Consider the following 21,004-nt stretch of genomic DNA (forward strand, 5'->3'; position numbering starts at 1 on the left):
TGGTGTTGGTGGCTGACGTTTCGACCACTGTGTTGTGGTCATCTTCAGAGCAGTTGTTGGATAAGGAAATAGTCTGTGAGCTCGTTTTGACCGCTGTGTTGTGGTCATCTTCAGAGCAGTTGTTGGATAAGGAAATAGTCTGTGAGCTCATTTTGACCGCTGTGTTGTGGTCATCTTCAGAGCAGTTGTTGGATAAGGAAATAGTCTGCGAGCTCGTATATATATATATATATTTATATATATATAGTAGAAACTACTATAGACTATTTCCTTATCCAACAACTCCTCTGAAGATGTCCACAACACAGCGGTCGAAATGTCAGCCACCAACACCAAGACAACGCGGTAGAAGCCCCGAAGCCTTGATAATATGTTGCTCTTCATATGTTGAATCAGACCAAAATAACATCTATTGGCCATCTTGACCCATTGTTTGATTTCTTGCGTAACATCACTGTTCATTTGGACAATGGAATAAGTGAACTGGTGTACTAATTCAAAGGTATATCCTCAGAGGATTAAACAGTTATGCTAAATAAAATATATATATTTAACATTTAACATGATAGACAGAGAACAGAATATTACACTCTTTCACTCACCTTTGCTTGGACTGACTCTGTTCTTCAACAGTCTGAAGTTTTGAAAAAATTTGTTGGAGTCGTGAATTTAAAACAGAACTTTCCAATTTTTTGTACTTCTCAGAAAAAAATTCTTCGCCTTTCCCATGGTCAAGTATCAATTCCACTTCCTCATTTGAGAGACCAGACGACTTAAGCTGCTCTATTTGAGATGCTCTGTTTGCACAGTCTTCAAATTCTTGAAGAGAAATTTGGCCAGATGTATATTTGGTCAGGGGTACATATTCCACTGACTTCTCAAACTTCTTGTTTTGTTTCAACTGACTGAAAAGAAATTAAAACAGTTTATATTAAGATGCAGCATTTAAATTTTTACGACAGAATTAACAAAAAATAATACTCATTGTCATGTAAAACGTTCAAATACACGTTTTCAGCATCCCTGATAAAAAAGAAAGTTGTTATTGACATGTAATCTATTTAGTCATGTCTATATTCGTCTATGTATCGGTATGTTTCCTTTTAATCTATTGGATGCATTTTGTACATATTCAGTATCTACGAGTCGGTTCAGCAAAGAATGATATATGTGAAACATACCTATTATTTAAAAAACCGTCTTCATTTCAAATTATCATTACAAAAAGATAATTTACCCAAAAATGGCTAAAACGTATTTTTCTTTCTATCTTTCTTGCATAAGTTAAAGTGACAAATGAAAATGTATAGCCCGTATGTCTCCAAAAATGACTGTCACAGAGGAAATCAGTACTGTAACGGTATTAAGTATTATTTGCATAGAAACATGAGCAACCACCCAGGTACACGTTCAAAATATTTGTCAATGGCCATTCTATTGAACGGAATCCAACTGCCTTTGGTTGATCTTGCAGGGCGTGAACTGACTGTATTAAATAAGCTTTTTATCCCGAAAATAGGTAAACAGGTTTTATTACGGAAATATTGAACTTGTACCAACCATAAACCATTTTATGAGTAGGTTGCTCTAGTAGAAACTAATTTCCTTTCAGCTCTGAATATCAGTCTGCAATTAACTATTATGCACTGCACTGACATATTCAATCATAATATAATTTTAGTGTGGAGTGTAATGTAACTTACTGCCATTGCTAAGCAAGTGATGTAAGATGTTGAAACTTTCGTCAACTTTTATTCATTTGACATTCAAACACAAACGTTTCACGTGAATAATAATAATAATAATAATAATAATAATAATAATAATAATAATAATAATAATAATAATAATAATAACAATAACAATAATAATAATAATAGCCTAATAATAATAATAATAATAATAATAATACTGTAATAATATAATACAATTAAATATTAAGGTAAAGGTAAAAGGTAAAGGTATCCCCGTAACATGCCATTAAGGCACTTGGGGGGCATGGAGGTAGAGCCCCATGCTTTCCATGACCTCGGCACTAGAATGAGGTGGTGTGGTCGGCACCACGCTCTGGCCGCCTTTTACCCCCGGGAAAGACCCGGTACTCAATTTTATAGGAGGCTGAGTGAACCTCGGGGCCGTTCTGAAAGTTTGGCAACGAGAAAAAATCCTGTCACCACCTGGGATCGAACCCCGGACCTTCCAGTCCGTAGCCAGCTGCTCTACCAACTGAGCTACCCGGCCGCCACAATTAAATATTTTAATGAGAAATTAAATAACTTTCTATTATCAGTCTCTGTTATCATTATACTTTATAATTAATGTATATGCCCAAGAAAACTTAAAGAAACAGGAGAAAAGAATGAAGCTGATTTGCAATGCAATGCATCCTCCAGTTGATATAGGAGGTTTCATCATAATACTTATTCCAGATGTCGATAGTCTGACTTGCAAAACATCATAGGAGTCGTGCTTGAGAGAAATGGGACAGAATTGGAACAAAGGATGGAATTTTGAATCTACATTGCAGCTAGATTCAATGAACTTTAAAAACTGATAGTGTAGTTAATTTCATCACCACCCAGTACATACACTTTCTTTCAGATCCGAATTTGAGCCTACTTGAAAAAAAAAACGGGTTTCGAAGTGGTGCTTCTGTGTGAAAAAGAAAATTCTCTGCAACTCTAAATGTCTCAATAGCATGTCTTTTCGCAACAAGTGACTTGTCAGACAAAAAATAATAATATAGAGTTCTGTAACATTATTATTCGTAAATCAATAACAAAAATAGTAATGTTTAAGGAACCCATAACAATTATTTGTGTAATAAAACTATTTTGTGTTTCAACAATAACAACAATAGCAATAGTAATAATAATGTTCATGTGAAAGTACAAATTTCCTAAAGTCTTTTAAATAATAAGTTATTTCTAAATGTAACTGAATTACATATGTAAGTGAAAACTACAGTAGAATTTCCACGGGTTTTTGATCGATTTCGCGTTCTGAAATCGTTACAACGGGTTTTTACTAATAACTTTCAGTTATTTCTAGATCTAACTTAATTATCTTAATTATATTAGTCAAACTAGAATTTCCTAAAGAGCCATAGTTATTTCTAGATTTAACTGAATTGCGTAAGTGAAAACTAGAATTTCCTAAAGAGCTTTGTTAGAACTAGAATTTCCTAGAAACTTCGGGTTTTGACGGATTTCGCGTTCTGACTGTAACAGTTGTATATGTGTGTCACACATCTGTGAAATATGGAAATAATAATCAACCTTAAAGTACGATACTTACTCTGCAAGAGTGACTTGAGTATCTATCTGCTTAAGTACGAGCTGCTTTATAAGTCTTTCTCCTTCTGATTCAACATGCTCTGTTGGTTCTTCAGCAACAGAAGCTTTCGTTTCATAGATCTTAGCTCTTGAGCTTTGAACTTTTGCCATGATCTCTTTATCTTCTTCGCATTAATGCAGCAGCTGCAACATAAAGGCAAACAATTTATTGATTTTATTAAATTATATGTACTTTTTCATTAAATAAATCACCCAGTATTTAAAAGTACTGGTAGCCATCATTCACAGTTATATTCTCACAAATTGTTTTCTTTTCCGAACCCTCAAACATCCACTCTCGGAATTTTCTAGTGTGTTCTAATTCTTATGAACTGATTTAAAACACAATAACAACCTCCACCTTGAAGTCCACAAGCCAAACTTGCTACTAGTACAAGATGCAGGGGGGAATCTAACTGAACTCTGAACTGTATCTGTAATAATGACTATAATATAATATATATCAGCAGGTGAATAATTTGGTGACCAGCAAGCCGGAAGTACACTGTGGGGGACTGTGTTTAGAGTTTGTAGCATTACTTCCGAAGTTACGGTACAGATATGGAGGTGATCCATCCTTGGGAAATGTAAGGCATGGGTTTGAAGAACATAATTTCAACTGAAACCATACTGAGTTGGGCTGAAATGTTTAGAACCACAAAGTCTGTAAACAACCACAATGCAGAGCAATCGGGAAGACCAAGAAGCATCAGAACCAATGACAATGTCAGTCATGTGTTGGACAAAGTGTTGTAATTCACCAAGAAAAGCATTTGGCATGTACAGGGAACAAATGATTAACCATTTTCAGGCAGATCTGCAGTTTTTTTGTGACCTTCTTGGTCTGGAATTACAGTAACAGGTGTTCCAGCAAGAAGAAGCAACTCCACATGTGGACCATGGTAACATAGCACTGCTAAACGAACTTTACCCAGGTGAAATAATTATTATGTCACAAAAAGAAATATTTTCCCTACTCATTCCGTAGTCTCAATCTCACGTTATATGACGCATATCTGTGGGACATGTTAAAAGAGGAGTGCTTCACACTACCATCCACAAATCTGTAACATTTACGTAACAATATTAAGTCTATCGTCAGGACTATGACACATGATGAGTGTCCTGCCATGATCAAAGCGATGGTCACATGCATGGAATACGTTGTTCGTAATGAAGGGAGATATGTTAAATATGTTATGGTCCTACAATATAGCTACTCAGCTGTACAAATTGATTCTTTCTTTCAATTGCCTTTTTTTTTTTTTTTTTTTTTTTTCGCACTCTGTATAAGCTTGTGCAGTAATAACCAAGACTGAAAAAATATTGTCTACCAAGAGATAAAATCATAGTTGTTATTATTGTTTAGTCAACTGTCTGAAGACAGTGTTGAACCTAAGAAGTGACACCAATAATGCATCACTCATGAGGCAGCTAAGTCAGGAGATAATGGTTCACTCTGTATATTTGTACGCTTGATCAAAATGACAGTGGCTGGTCTCTTGAGCAGTGAAAATTTTCTAAGTCCCTTCAGGTGAGCGCGCAGTTCACAACTGTAACCTTCGTATGCCACTTTAGTTAACTCCATAATACAAGGCACTGATTTGGGCTACCTCCACAGCATGCTTCGAATCTCCATAGTGAATTTTTTGTTTTGTCCTTTCTTTTATCTTTTACAACTCCTTTTAGTGTAATATAATCAAATAATTTTGTTTATGTTAATTCATGTTACTTACAGATAATTACAAAATTGGTGAAAATTAGTGGTTATAATTCCAGGAAATCTCAATATATTTTGTCATCAGAATCATTTTTTTTTCTTGTTTACAATTACTACATTTAGGCCCTGATGATTACGGATTTAGATTAGTATAATAACCATATTCCCTGTAGCACAATTGGCAAATTAATTATTGCCAATTATTTAACCGTCAACATATTTACTGAATGTTCCTTAGGCAATAGAGTGTAAAGAAGCAGGGATTAATAAAATAATTAACACAGCATTTTAATACCTCCACAGCATGTTTGACGTGGAGCAGTGGTTAGGCTACTTGACTTCTATGCAGACAGTTCGAGTTCGAATCTCCATAGTGAATTTTTTGTTTTATCCTTTCTTTTATTTTTTACAACTCCTTTTAGCGTAATCAAATAATTTTGCTTATATTAATTCATATTATTTACAGATAATTATAAAATTGGTGAAAATTTGTGGTAACAATTCCAGAAAATCAGAATATATTTTGTCATCAGAATTATGGTTTTTCTTCTTGTTTACAATTACTATGTTTAGGCCCTGATGATTACGAATTTAGATTAGTATAATACAGGGGCGTATTTTGCGGACTACCAGGGCTACCGGCGGTAGCCCAAGGAAATTACAAAAGAAAAAGTTTATAATATAACATAATGTAATAATTTTGTATTATTAGTTTTACCACAGTAATTAAAATTAAAGTAATTGTTAGATTTATATGCGCTCTCTGCTCTCGAAAAGAAACAAGTTGTCAAGGCGGCATCGCTGGAGAAACCGCTTGCTACGTGAGGTAGCCTGTGACTGTTCCGCTTACGCTGTCCTTCGCACAACTGCCCGTCCCCCTCTCCCTTCTGTTTCTATCGTGCAGTGTAAGGCCGGGTGAGTTGCCGCTCTCGTGATCGGTTTCTTCGCAGGCGCGAAGCAGCAATACGCTTAGCACGCTAGCTCATAAATGTAATTGTGTTCTTGTAGTGCAGTATTTTAAATTTGTGATTTGTTCGAGTGTCTAAGAGCTATATTAATTGTGAATTATTAAGTTTTTAATTTCCCAATTAAGTGATATTGTGAAAAATATGGCAGAACAAATTTCTGGAGAGGTTTGTGTTGAAAATGACTGTGTAATAGAAGGTTTATTAAAAGTGCCTTTTAACCGTCGTACATACAACGAGGAAGTTGAAATTGTGAAAATGGAAAGACCAACTCCTGAGTTAAATTTGTCCATGGACGTAAAAGAAAAACAGCGTGACTACACACGCCATTTCACTTCAACATCATATGGTAAGTGGAATTGGTTGTGTGGTAGTTCTAAACTGTCTAAACTATTTTGCTGGCCATGTTTGTTATTTAGCCGCGAAACTAATGTGTGGTCAAAAGAGGGTTTTCTAATATCAACTCCCTTCGAACGGCAGTCCTAAAACACGACAAATCAAAAGCTCATATTTGTAGTAGCATGAACTTTGCAAACTTTGGGAAGACAAGAATTGATTTACAGCTAGATAAGCAAAAAGCTCTACATATCAACCAACACAATGCTCCTGTGGAAAAAAAATCGGGAGATTTTACTGCGTCTTATTAACACAGTCTGCTTTCTAGGAAAACAAGAATTGGCTTTTCGGGATCATAATGAGTGTGGAATCAGACAATAGAGGAAATTATATTGAATATTTAAGTTCCTTAAGTGAATTTGACCATTTACTGGCCAATCATCTTGAGAGTTCAACAGTATTTCGTGGTACTTCTCCCGCAATTCAGAATGACTTAATATTTGCTATAAGTGGGGTTATGATAAAGAACATAAAATCTGAAATAGAAGAAGCACCTTTAGCGGCCATTGTTGTTGATGAAACAAGTGACTGCTCTAATCAGAGTCAATTGTCCACTGTTTTAAGATACGTCGATAGTACTGCCAATGTTCAAGAACGGTTTAACGGATTCACAAATGTCAGTTCGGGCAAAACTGCTGCTGCTTGGTTTCAGCATATGGAAGGTGTTATAGCAGAGTACAATGTCGGCAATAAGTTAATTGCACAGACATACGATGGTGCTTCAGTTATGGCGGGAAATATTAATGGCTTAAAAACAAAAGTTCAAGGAAAGTATCCTCAAGCACTATTTGTCCATTGTTACAGCCATGTTCTCAATTTAGTTTTGCAACAAACTACTTCATCCATTCCAGAATGCCGCATTTTTTTTTCAAAACACTGTCGGGTTTAGCTGCACTTTTCTCATCATCTTCTAAAAGATCAGAAAAACTCAAGAATTTATGAAAAAGAAACTCCCAAAAGTAGCACCAACTAGATGAAATTTTACATCTCGGCTTGTAAATTCAGTAAAGGAATACAGAGAACAACTGACTGCTTTCTTTGAAAATATCATTTGTGATGACTCTGAAGAAAACTGGGTTGATGATGTAATTGTGCAGGCTCAAGGATATTTGTATTTTTTTCACACAGTTTCAGAATATATTTCTTCTTGAAGTCTATGCTAGAGTGTTCGCACATACAGATGTGCTCTACAATATTCTTCAGACAAAAAATCTAGACATAGCATACTGCTTGCAAGAGGTATCAAAGTTAAAAAATACTATATTCGAGTTCATACGTAGTGGGTTTCCGTCCATATGGAGTAATATGGAAAATGAACATTCTTCAGCCAATACAATGGAACCACCATTAAAGCGAAGAAAAGGAGATGATGAATTGAAATACAGGCAGCTGTACTACAGCATACTAGATCGAATGAACATGGAAATTACTGACAGATTTTCTGATTATGGAAAGCTTCAGTTCACATATCTTCTAGGTTCTCAAAAATTTTCTGCTTATAGAGAAAATTTCCCGAATGAGGCACTAAACAAATTATTTCAGTCCTATAACAGTCACTTTGATCAAGTACGTTTGAAAAATGAATTAAGTGTAATATATTCAGCAGAAGTCTTTGATTCTTCGAACAAACCTATCCATGAAATATTATCTGCCATATATGAAAACCAGCTGAACCAAGTTATTTCTGAAGTCCTTAAATTGGCAACATTAATTGTGACAATACCAGCTACGTCAGCATCAGTAGAAATAACATTTTCTGCGTTGAAGAGAATAAAATCCTACTGTAGACCAACTCATACACAAGAACGTTTATCCGGCTTGGCACTGATGTCCACTGAAAAGTCATTTCTACAGAAACTTCGCAAGCGGCCCAACTGTAATTTCAATGATGAAGTCATCAAAGTATTTTCGTCCCAATCAAGACGTCTGGAATTCATATATAAATAGGTAAGAAATTTTATTATAGGGACTTTAAAATATATTTTGTGTAATAATAGGGTCAGTGGTAGCCCAGGCCCTTAAACCAGTATACGCCACTGGTATAATAATCATATTCCCTGTAGCACAACTTGCAAATTAATTATTACCAAGTATTTAACCGTCAACATATTTACTGAATGTTCCTTAGGCAATAGAGTGCAAAGCAGCAGGGATTAATAAAATAATTAACACAGTATTTTAATATGAAAGCCCCAAATTGTCGTCTTTAGTGTTACTTCCATCTAGCGTCAAAAGTTTCTATTAACACGAAAGAAATAATAAAGCGAAAAATATTCTAAGGATAAAAAGAAAATGACGAAAACCTGTTATATTTTCACTGATGCATTTAAAAGGCAAAAAAAAAAAAAAAAAAAAAAAAAAGTTTAGTAACTCCACAAAGATTTGAATTTGCAACCTTACGAACTCTTAGCCAAAGCTCTACCAACTACACTATAGTAAGGACAAGAGAAATAGGCGGGTTTTTGGTCTTGTGCGGAAACGACTCACTCCACACTTTCCCTAGCAGTTTATGACCTGAACAAAGAGACCTTCCTGTCGCTGCGTTCGAATGCTAGTTGTTGACAAGTGCTTGTCTGTGATACTACTGTGTTATAGCTTGTTCGCAAATATATACAACAATAAACAGTATTTTTAAATACTAATTACTGATTACAAACAGTATTTTTAAATACTAATAATTCAAGTAATCGCTATCATGTCTCAGTCGAGCCCTGATATCAGAAGTCATACTAAAGGCGTTATTTATCAAGTTTACTGTTTCTTGAAAGAACTTAAAGATTGTGAGGACATTAAAAGTGTACTATCATCAACGCAGACAGCTACTGCCAAGGCGTGTGGTGTTTCTCTGCGATCGGTTCAGAGAATTTATGCAGAAGGGAAAACAGCAGAAAACTGCTGCGGAGCCATCTTTTTCGTCTCCGAAGAAGACTGTAGAACATAAGAAGCCTGTCACTGATATAGACGATTTACAGAAGGATCTCATTAGGCGTAAAATTCAAGAATTTTATGACCAAGGTATGTACCCCCACGCGGGAAAAAGTGATGGAAGCTGTTAATTTCGAAGGCTCTAAGAGTTCAATGGGCAAAATTCTGAGAAGACTTGGATATACATACAAGAGGAGCAATGATGGCAGACGTTTTCTTGTGGAACGAAATGATATCGTTGCAGCACGAATCTCTTTCTTAAGGAAAATGCACGACATCAGAAAAGAAGAAACTCCGCACCCAATAATTTATATAGATGAAACGTGGGTGAACCAAAACCACAGTAGAATAAATATATATATATATATATATATATGGACTGATTCATCATCATCTGGTGGTCTTACGGTGCCCATTGGAAAGGGGTCACGACTAATTGTTTGTCATGCAGACTCATCGAACTATGGATTTATTGAAGGGGCAAAGATGGTATTTCAAGCAAGCAACAGTGGTGACTACCATCAGCAAATGAACAGCAATGTGTTTAAAGAGTGGTTCATCGATCTTCTCCGGAGTCTGTGTCATCGTCATGGACAATGCATCGTACCATTCATGCGTGTTTGAGAAAATTCCCACAACAAATTCCAGAAAGTTAGAAATTGTGTCCTGGCTCGCCAGTAAAGAAATTCCTCATGATCTCAAAAGTCCGTTCCTGAATTACTCCAGATTGTGGATAAATATAAAGGATTGTTCCCCAAAGTGTACGAGTTAGACAACATTGCTGCAGAGATGGGTCATGAAGTAGTTCGTCTACCGCCTTACCATTGTCAGTATAATCCAATCGAACTAATATGGGCGACAGTAAAAGGGGAGGTTGCAGAAAAAAATAAAACATTTAAAATTAAAGACGTTAGAATGTTGCTGGAAGAAGCTTTGGACAGAGTAACAGTGCATGACTGGAAAAAATGTGTGACGCACTCTGAGAAAATACAGGAAGAGGATTTTATGAAAGAAGTGGCCAGGGATGTGATAATGAAAAGAATTGTAGTAAATTTAGGAAGTGACAGTTCTGAAGTAGACAGTGATAATGACGGTGAATTTTGACATGTTTTCGAAGTAGTGGATTTTTTTTAAACAATGAACAAATTGAACTTTATGATGCCTGTATTTTTATCAGTTCTCTAAAAGTTTCACTGTATGTGGAGTTGATAATGACAATATTTTTTGCTTATACCGGATAAGTAATATCCCCTTAAATGTGAAGAAGTGAATAATTTGTTGTGTAGGCCTAACGTGTATAATTACTGACAAAATTGACAAATTTTCAGACTGAGATGATGACGACGATGAAAGTTATAATCATATAATTAAATGATACAAACACATTAATGGCAGTGCTTCTTATTACATTGAATGTTTTATTTGTTTATAATTTCTACCTACCTTGATCGGAGTTGAAATCAATACATTTTACTGTTTCCGCGATGTGTAACTTATATGTGGACCAACTAGTTTAATAATGCATATCCACAGATTATTTTTGTATTTAATTGTTGATGGATTGCAATAATACAGACTCATAAACAAATTTAGACTGAACGAAACTCATCGTATAGATTTGGAGTACTGTTGAGTGCCTAATTTTATTTACAAAACGATTTTTTTAGTCATACTTATTGTGTTATTTCTTTTGTTAAGCTAAGCCGTTCATGTTATAATAACGTGTACATTTTCTACACATAGTACAAAATAATATATTAATTTTTTACACTTTAATTTTTTATTTTCTCATGATTCACAAAGTTGATAACTGTATAAACATTATATTTTAGTATTTACTATTTCAATATAATATTCTGAAAACACATAAAAACAAAATAGGTCTACTTGTGTGTGATGCTAAATATTTGATTCTCGTATTAAGTTTACATTACATTATAATAATTATTACATTTGTGAAATGGCTAACTTGCTAAATATTATAAATGATAATATCATCTAAAGTCTGATTAGTGTAATATGTTACTATTCAGCGATGTATGCAATGGAGGGGGAAAGAGAACTGGCCGTCATAACCTATTATATCCCGGCTTAGTTACCTCATGAGTGATGCCTTATTGTTGTCACTTGTGAGTTTCAGACCTGTGTTCGGACAGTTGGCTAAACAAAACAACAATATTCAGTAAATCAGGTATTTGTAATTACTAGAAATCACGTTATTATTTTATTTGTTGTTCTTTAAAGTTTTCCGATAGTGCAAAACGTGTGAATGGATGAGTAAGTTATTTGGGACAGGACCATACACCAAGCAGGTTCTGAGGGTGTAGGAGTCGGGGTAGTGAATGAGGGGTTCGCCATACCCGCCTATTTCTCGTGCCCCTAGTATAAGAGTTTTACTGCAGTCAAAATGGCATTGTAACACGCAATGGTTGTACTCCACCTGTTATACGGTACAGTATATAGTGTTTGTGTTACAATGTTCACTGTTTAAACATTCTGAATGATCTGTCTGTTTTAAATCTCGTATATGAATTATTTTCTCGAAAGATTTTAGTGATTAATAGTTGTGTTCCCCATTATTACTACTAGAAGAATATACGCAATCTTCTGAACAAAGCTGGCTTGTCCCAAGCACTCACAGAAATACCCGATTCGAACTTAGTCTCTCAAATGCCGGCCACTTTCGTTTTGACCAAGTGTACACATTCGTCTTCTTCTGCTATGGTACTACAGCCCAAATCGGGCCTTGACCTCCTCTATTCTCCTCTTCCAATCAGATCTGTCCAGTGATGTTCTCTTCCATGCCGTTACTCCCAAAACTTGTCTAGCATCCTCTCTCACTGCATCGGCCCATCTATCCTTCGGTCTGCCTATAGGTATTTTACCATATATCCTTCCCTCCATTACTTTCCTAGGTATCCTCTGGTTCTCCATTCTATTGATATGCCCAGCCCATTCCAATCTTCGGAGTTTGATGTGTGTCACTACATCCATATCTCGACATTGTTCCATTACTTCCTGGTTATACCTTATCCTCCATTGTCCATTTTCATTAACTGGTCCAACTATCCGCCTCAATATCTTTCTTTCAAATGCACCTAAGGCTGGTTCTATCTTATTATTCATTACCCAAGTTTCACATCCATAACAGAGTACCGTTCTAATCATTGTTTTATAGATTCGAAATTTAGTTTTCTTATGTACAAATCTTGATTTCAGGATATCCAATAATGCAAAAAGTGTACACATTGTTACAATGGAATTATTGCGTTTCATTCGATTGTTCTGTTGCTAGGTAAGTGACGTTAAAACAGTGTGATGTAACTCATTGCCATTTCTAAGCAACTGACTTCAGCTGTTGAAATTTTCGTAACATTTTATTCATTTTGTTACTCTAGTATAAACGTTTCATGTTATAAAACCCGACTTGGGACAATTAAGGAGTATTTATCTTCAGTTTCTTAGGAACAGATCATTTAGCTTAACGTAAGCAATTCATGATACTTATAACAATAACAACAATAAAGTGAACATGTGAAACTCTGAACCAATTGCTAGCATGGTACCATTCGGGGATGACGGACATCACTTTTAACAACTTCTATAACATAGGTTAGTACTTATTACAAAATAAGAATATAGTGTGCAATCAAAGTTACTATATATATGAGTAAAAATATGGAAGAGTTGACGGATCGATAATGACTCAGTCTATGCCATGCATGCATGTCTCGATGCGTGTGTCCCCTATCTTGCAGTGACAATTCACCTAACTAGTACATCAGTGAAAGGAGTTTTTTCTTACTTACAAAGAATAAAACTCCTGCAAGGAACACGACATAACAGGGTCGACTTTCAACATTGCAATCCAAAAGGAATTCTTAGCTCAATTTACTGAACTTCACACCTTTTACAGCAACATTATCGACAAGTATTCTGCTCTAATGGATAGGACAGACCTAATCTACAAAAAAAAGTGTTATGCATGTGTGACTTACTAATGTGCTCAAATTTCATTTCTAAACACGTATTTTCTTTTTGCAAGCCTGTAAGTACTTCTTCACTTGCTATTAGAGACACAAGCCACCACTGTTATACCCTTTTCTTCCCATTGAGTAATATTAGACAATCTCAACTAATCAGTGAAAAGAATAGTTCACCAAGGCTCCTCTGTTCTGACTTAATGTTGACAAGTGAAGCAAAGGTGTTCTGTCCAATGTTGCTGTGTCAGCAAGAGATCCTTTTTCAAACTTCTAAAGACGAGATCTGTCTGACTTTTACAGTCTTATTATTATTCTCACACTGATATAGGCCCTCCAACACATTTTCGAGATGATTTCGTGTTTCTATAGTTGTCATATGGCAATCCTAACAAACTTTTAGTCAGACATACTGATCGTCCATGATAGATATTTTTCTTCTAATGGCTGTTCCAGGTCCCTTAAAGAAAGTTGTCTGCACCTTTGGAATATATTACTCTCGACAGTAAAAACATTGACACCAAGCACACTGCTAACAAAGTCTATACTTCACCTACATTTCACCATAGAAATTGCTCTTGCAGATTCTTCCAGATATAATAAAGAAGTTATGTGATAAAATTCAATTTTAAACAGAATAAAAAAAAAAAACTCCAGTTCCATCGAACAACTTGCAATATGGTTACGGTTAAACGAAATCATTAATAAGTCATAAACATTATTGCTAAAAGTTTTGAATGACATTTATTCTAGACAACAGACTGGAATGAAAATGGGGGGGTTCTCTGACATGGTAAATCTCTCTATAAGAAGAAAATACTGTTCTGAACAGAAAAATGCGTAGGAATGTGGGAAAACTTCTTCAAATTAGGCACTGAATTGGTTATATTCAGGGCTGGACAAATTGACCGCCAGCAAAATCTTTCAGGAGCCAAATAACTATACAATAATTTTCAAATTCACTTGCTATCTTCTAGAACACAATCTGGTTGACTCTTGTCACATTCAGCAGGTTACTAGTAGGTCTATGGTTTCCTTCTTGTTGGTTTCTCTTAATGTGTCTGTATCCCTTTATTTGAAAACTAATATTGTATTAAATAATAAAGACTTTAGACCATTCATCTTAATCATCATTACATAATTTATGCCATCTGCAATAAAGATCTAAATTTATTTTTCACTAGATTCATAACACAGAATCTCCTTTCACATGATGCTGTTGGCGTCGGTAACACTGCAACAATACTGATGAGTTTTCTTAGGCTGGGCACACACTTATCTAGCAAAACTGCTTTTGTTTTCCCAAAAAGCATTTTGCTTTAAAATGTTTTTGATGGAAATAAAAACGTTTGTTTTTTCCGGGAACATTAGAGTCATGGTAGACTAAAAAGCAGAAACATAAATCAGTGTTGCAATGGCGGTGGAGGATGATGTGGTTGTAGTGTTATGGCACTGGATGGACTCGGGTTGAAATTCACTATGCTTGTCAGGTTCGGACCCTAAAGAAACGAAAATATATATATATATATATATATATATATATATATATATATATATATATATATATATATATATATATATATACACAGTGAAACCTCTCATTTATGGACATCGAAGGGACGTAACAATCTGTCCGCATCTGGGAGGTGTATATATAACATGCATTATATATCCCTTCAGATGAGGAGACAAAGAGGAAGGCAGAAAATAGGAAAGACTGGAGAATGCTGGATTTGCAGTGAAAGACCTGCCCTTCGGCAGAACACTATGAATGAATGTATATATCCCTTCACGCTTTAAAGGAAATTTTGACTTTTCCATATCCATCCGCTACCAGCTAACAAGGAGTAGCTGGCTGGACTAGTGGTAGCCTGCGAGACCCTTGTCTTCTTTCATGTTAAGGAATTTCACCCGCTTCCAACTAATGGTATTGTCTTCTTTCATGTTAAGGAATTTCTGTACAGTACACAAAAGTTAATTTTCCATTTTTGTAATACATTAGATCTTGAAATCCAAGTTCTGTCCATAGTCAGGAGGTAAAGCAAGCTTTAGGACTGGCAAACAGCTGTCCGTGTCCGTGTCTGAGAGGTCCGTAAACGAGAGTTCAATTTATCATTATTTCTTTTTCAGTTGGGACATAAAAATCTGTCCGTATATGAGGAGTGTCCGTATCTTGGGGGTGTCCTTAAGGAGAGGATTCACTGTATTTTTTTTTCGCGAATTATTGATTAAAAAAATAAGATTTTAATGCATTCACAATTAGATATCCACTCAACACCCATCCATAACAGTAAACTACCGGTACGGTAAGTTATTATTTAGTTCGACTTTGTATTCGTAATGGCATTTGTATCATCTCTACTGTCATAGACTCAGAGCACTGATTGTTTTACCTGGCAGACTGGTAATTACTCTTTCTCATGCTCTGACTGGAGTGACATCTCACAACTTTATCAGCTGTACCTCGCCCCTTTGGACTCTACCCTATTTACTCTGCATATTCCAAACTCATGCGCACAACAAAATGTTTTGCGTTCAAACAATGCTGTTTGTGCGACAAGCATTCCCAACTCTGCTCAAACTTGCTGCATCATGCTGTACAGCATTTTTACTTTTTGCTTAAACTTGCTTAATCATGCTATATATCGTTCTTACGCTTTGCTGAATTATGTTTAAACTTGCTTACACATGCTGTACAGCATTTTTGTATCGTGCTAGATAAGTGTGCAGCATTCCTATATTAATCATGTTTGAGCATGTTTAAGCAAAAACGTTTTCGCTTAAAGCAGTTTTGCTAGATAAGTGTGCGCCCAGCCTTAGCAAAGAAAATCTTTCACTCGTCCAGACAACTTCATCAAGGAGATCATGCAGTTAGCTGATTCTAATTAATATTAATATTTCTGTACAAACAACTTTTTTTTAGTATAATACCGATCATGATTATGAAACTGTCCTTGTGATGTTTCCATCTCTTTTAAAACTGTTAAAGACAATACTGTTGTAAAACATAGAACTTGGTTTTAGGCTTTAGAAAATGTGCTACAATTCCATGTAATAAACAAGAACTTCTAAAGCATCTGCCAGGATAAGAAGTCAATATAAATGTCATTAGCAATACATTTATTAAACATATCACACAAAGAAGATACCAGTTTAGTAGCAAGAACATGAAATGCCTCAAGAAATTAAATGTTCCACCAGGAAAAAGCATTCGTCCAGAAGATCTTGAATCACTGGTCTCCTCAGCAAGTAATGTGGAAACTCTTGCATCTAGGAAATGAGGAAGACTCCGCACAGGTACAACTTTTAATGATGATGTCAAAAGTGCCAATGATGGTGGAACCACTTATCGGTAGAGTCTGGATTTTTATGTAATTACATGTTTTTTTCTTAGTATGTATCTGTCTGAAAAATCAAAATGTTGGTGAATTAAACTACTAAGACCACTGTGTATATACTCAATTCTGTGAGCCTGATTTCTGTTAACTAAATTGTGAGCACATGAAAGCTTCGATTGTGATATTTTACCACTCACTTTAATGCTTGCATTCTCAAAATTGTGGAAAAAATAATAAAAATCCAAACAACTTGTCCAATGAGCTACAATTTCGGTAAGAATTCTGGACAAAGACTTCATTTGTAATCCGTGAGATTGTGCTGACTTCGGGGCTCTGAACAAATGAGTTTTATTTGTTATAGGCTCACGAGTTTTTCAACTGCTAGAACAATGCAGGAGGCCATGCATTAGTGTGTTTGGCAGGTTCTGTTTATATGGACAATTTAACATATTTAGCATCGATGGAATTGGTAATAACGAGATAGTATTTGGTGAGACGAGGACAAGGATTCGAAATAGATTGACATTCGCCTTACGGTTGGGGAAAATCTCGGAAAAACCCCAACCAGGTAACCAGCCCAAGTGGGAATTGAATAAACACCTAAGTGCACCTCCAGATCGGCAGGCAAGGACCTCAGCCAACGGAGCCACACTGGTGGCTAAACTTTTGCTGTGTCAAAAAAAGCCACCATGTCTGATATCAGAGCAGTATGAATACTTGATGATTTGACATCAGATTCTGCAACAAAAGAAAATTTTGCAACTAAGAAGTTATTATCAGAATTTTTGTGTCAGCTAAGAGATAAATTTGATCCACCGCTGTGGAGTAACGGTTAGTCTCCTGACCATGAAACGAGTGGGCCTGGGTTCAAATGTTGGTTGGGGTTTTCTCCGAGCTTTCCCCTCAACTACTTGAAGCAGAATTGCTTGGACCTAGACTCATTTCACCTTCATTACCATCATTTCATTAAACATCTACAATAGTTATAGGTTGACCATGACATGGAAACATGGTTCCAAGATTCACCTACAAGTGTCATCTGTACATATCCTAGAGAAGCTGCAGGGGCTTCAATCAGGGACTGCAGTAGACATGAGAGTGTAGCTCCCTCTGATAGATGGCACCTCGGTGAGTCCAAGCCTCTACAGTCTCGGCTGCGCGAAACGAGGAAACCGGGGCAAATTGAACGCTGCGCTTGCCGCCATATTGTTGGAGAGCAGACAAATAATAGCAGTGCGTAAATCACGCAATTTAACGCTGTGATGATCTAAAATTGACATATTATGGCCATTTTCGACGTTTAACGTAAAATTAGGACGAAATAAACATATTCAAAGTTTCATTGATATGTGTCAGAACATTAAAGAAAAGAAAATACGTATGCAGCAATTTATAGAAAACATACTGTTACATCCATAATACACATTATAGATTATATAATTTTACGATAATCAGCAAATTGTTATGTTTCAGAGAATCTAAAATTATATTAACATATTAACTCTTAGATCACAAGACATAAATACATGCACCTTGATTACACAAGTTCTTGTTATAATCAAATTCCTAAGTGAAATAAATATGCGCTAATCAGTATAGACTTGTTAAGTTTTAGAGAATCAAAAATAAATTATATTACCGGTACTTTTAGACCACAGGACATAGGTAATCTGGCAAAATATTATATGCGAAGGTAGCCAAATTACATTGAATTCATTCTTCAATTAATAAAGGGAATGCTATCAATTATAAAAAGTATCGGTACCTAATACACTGCAAACAATAGGTAATGTGAAGACCTAAAAACTAAACAATCACTTTATGCAAGATAAAAAAAAAAACACACATACTTTTTATGTGTGGATTTTTTACATATTGTATTTTTATTTTAAATAAATAAAATAGATATATTATCATTGCTTGCGGAGTGATGGTACATAATTTTTATGCACATATGCAATATCAATAAGATGCCATTCCTTGCTTTTGTTAATAAAATATATCCGGCAAAACGTAAAAGAGTTATTTATAGGTGAACTCTGAATCATAAATTCACAAAGGAGGCTTAGCTATTATAGCTATTTATTTATTTATTATGTGTATATTTATTTATCCATATATGGATCTTGAATGAAAGTTTATTATCTTGCAGATAAATTCATTTACATAATAAAAACAAAAAGTTATCTTTCCACTAATGTTTTAACATCTGATGTGTAAATTTAAATAATTCACTCAGTGGGATTTCTCTACAGTCTGATATACCTGTATTAACAATTAAGTATTCTTTATTGTCATAAACTACTGATTGATTTTTAATGATATTGATATTGTAACAACAGAGATAATATTATATCGTACCTTTTGCAAATAGCTTGGAAAATTAAACAGGGATGGTATTATCGCCGCGCTCTCATGGTTAACATTCGGCAGGTCTTTGAGCGGCCTCATGCGTTCGGCAGGTCTTTGAAATTTAATTGTATTATTGTTTTCAATTTCTTGTGTCGCCGCACCAATCACTCGCCTCAATTTCAATAATGCAACCAATAAGCTGCTTCAATTATTATTAAATGACACTTACTTGTCTAATCCACATAGACTAAACCCGAGGTTGCAATGTCTTGTGCTGAGGACGAACATTAAGGTATGTGATTAAAAATTATTATTATAGAGTTATTATTAAGAGTTAAGAAAGCCAACGTACTCGTATATGAAATAATAATAATAATAATAATAATAATAATAATAATAATAATAATAATAATAATAGCCATTTAACAATATAACAAACTAGTGCTTATTCTTATCGAGAAAGTAGACGTGACAACGTGACGCTTAGAGTGAAACCTACAGAGCAACAATCGGTCGGCAAAATTATTTCTTTAAACCACACCGAACGTTATTGTATGATGCCGACATGTTAACCATGAGTCCGCGGCGATAATATATCTTTCAAAATTATATTGCCATTACTTTCACACTATTCACTAAAAACACCCGAGACAAAACAAAGGACAAGTATGACAATCGTGTTTACCGCTCTATTTCTACCAGTAGCATGGCGGCGTAAACATGCGCAGATTGGTTTCACTTTTGGACAGCACACCAGCGCTCTGTGTGAGTCTAGTATACTATTATAACGTCTTTGGGCGAGTCATGGAATTGACAGCAGCGTGTCCCTCTGGTTAAGATGCATCAGATTCATACGAAGGTGGATCGGAACATAACGCACAATAATTTTCTTCTGTGTTGGGTATTGCAGCTGGGATGTTGACATTTCGAGATATATTGAGAATATATGCAGAACTATTCGCTCTCTTGCTCGCTCAATGTAAACGTGGCTTTATTTCTTCTTTTCAAACATGAGCCAAACAAACGAGCATATGTTCGGAATTGTTCGCTTGTTCGTTCACTTAGTTAAAATAATTAACTGTAAATGTCACTAAAACCTGTCGTTTTTCAATGTAGCATAGCTCCTACACAAGGCATCGGAGAACATGGGTTGTTTTACAAAAAAATTATCCTCAATGCGAAATCTATCAATCCTCAGAGTCTGCTCCAGAGCTCCTGAATTACCCTGTACATTATGATGTTCTGAATTACCTTGTAAAAAAAATATGTTTTATTTAACGACGCTCGCAACTGCAAAGGTTATATCAGCACAGTCGGTGTGCAGGAATTTTGTCCCACAGGAATTCGTTTACATGCCAGTAAATCTACTGACATAAGCCTGTCGCATTTAAACACACTTAAATGCCATCGACCTGGGTCGGATCAAACCCGCAACCTCAAGCACAGAAAACCAGCGCTATACCGACTATGCTACCTAGGCTGACTATCACTCTGTATATTATGATTGATTCAAAACGAAAAAAGCAATACATTTCACACAAAATGTACCATCAAATCCAGAACATATTTAAGATTAGTATCCATTTGACAGCCTATGTGATGACCTAGTTTTTACTGGTTAATATAACAATCTAAATATTCACATCAAATAAAATAACATACACGAGTGTTCTACCAGAACTAAGAAGTTTCTTTTGAAATGTTTCGTAGTCCTCACGTCATCCTGCAAGACTGACTTGCTATGGGTTTAAAAGTCCGTCATGAAACACACTATAATATACATCTAGTTTTCCTTCAAAATGGGGTCATTTTCAGGCAAAGCAGCCTGAAATGTGTCTACAACCCATTTATATTCTGTAAATACACACAAAATAAGTTGCACAAAGACAGCACCAATCAGTTTTGGTAATGTTCTAGCGTTACCAAACATTAAAACTGAAGCAAGTTCAGACATCTGTATTGTAAAAAAACTTGGCACAATTAAAATTTAATT

General features: G+C 35.3%; 1 protein-coding gene across 2 annotated transcripts in view; it reads right to left on the minus strand.

Moving 5' to 3' along the window:
• LOC138702938 (WD repeat-containing protein 18-like) overlaps positions 1-21,004 on the minus strand; it is a 44,591-nt gene that overhangs the window by 16,884 nt on the left and 6,703 nt on the right. For both annotated transcript variants that reach the window (XR_011332925.1, XM_069830365.1), the window contains exons 2-3: positions 3,298-3,479; positions 603-905 (exon numbers count right to left, since the gene is read on the minus strand). Coding sequence is in view for 1 of the 2 variants with exons in the window: in XM_069830365.1 (XP_069686466.1) it covers positions 603-905; positions 3,298-3,446 (452 nt within the window). In the remaining variant the exon portion in view is untranslated. The remainder of the gene's footprint in view (positions 1-602; positions 906-3,297; positions 3,480-21,004) is intronic.

Source organism: Periplaneta americana, chromosome 1, assembly GCF_040183065.1.
Source record: "Periplaneta americana isolate PAMFEO1 chromosome 1, P.americana_PAMFEO1_priV1, whole genome shotgun sequence".
Classification (NCBI taxonomy): domain Eukaryota; kingdom Metazoa; phylum Arthropoda; class Insecta; order Blattodea; family Blattidae; genus Periplaneta; species Periplaneta americana.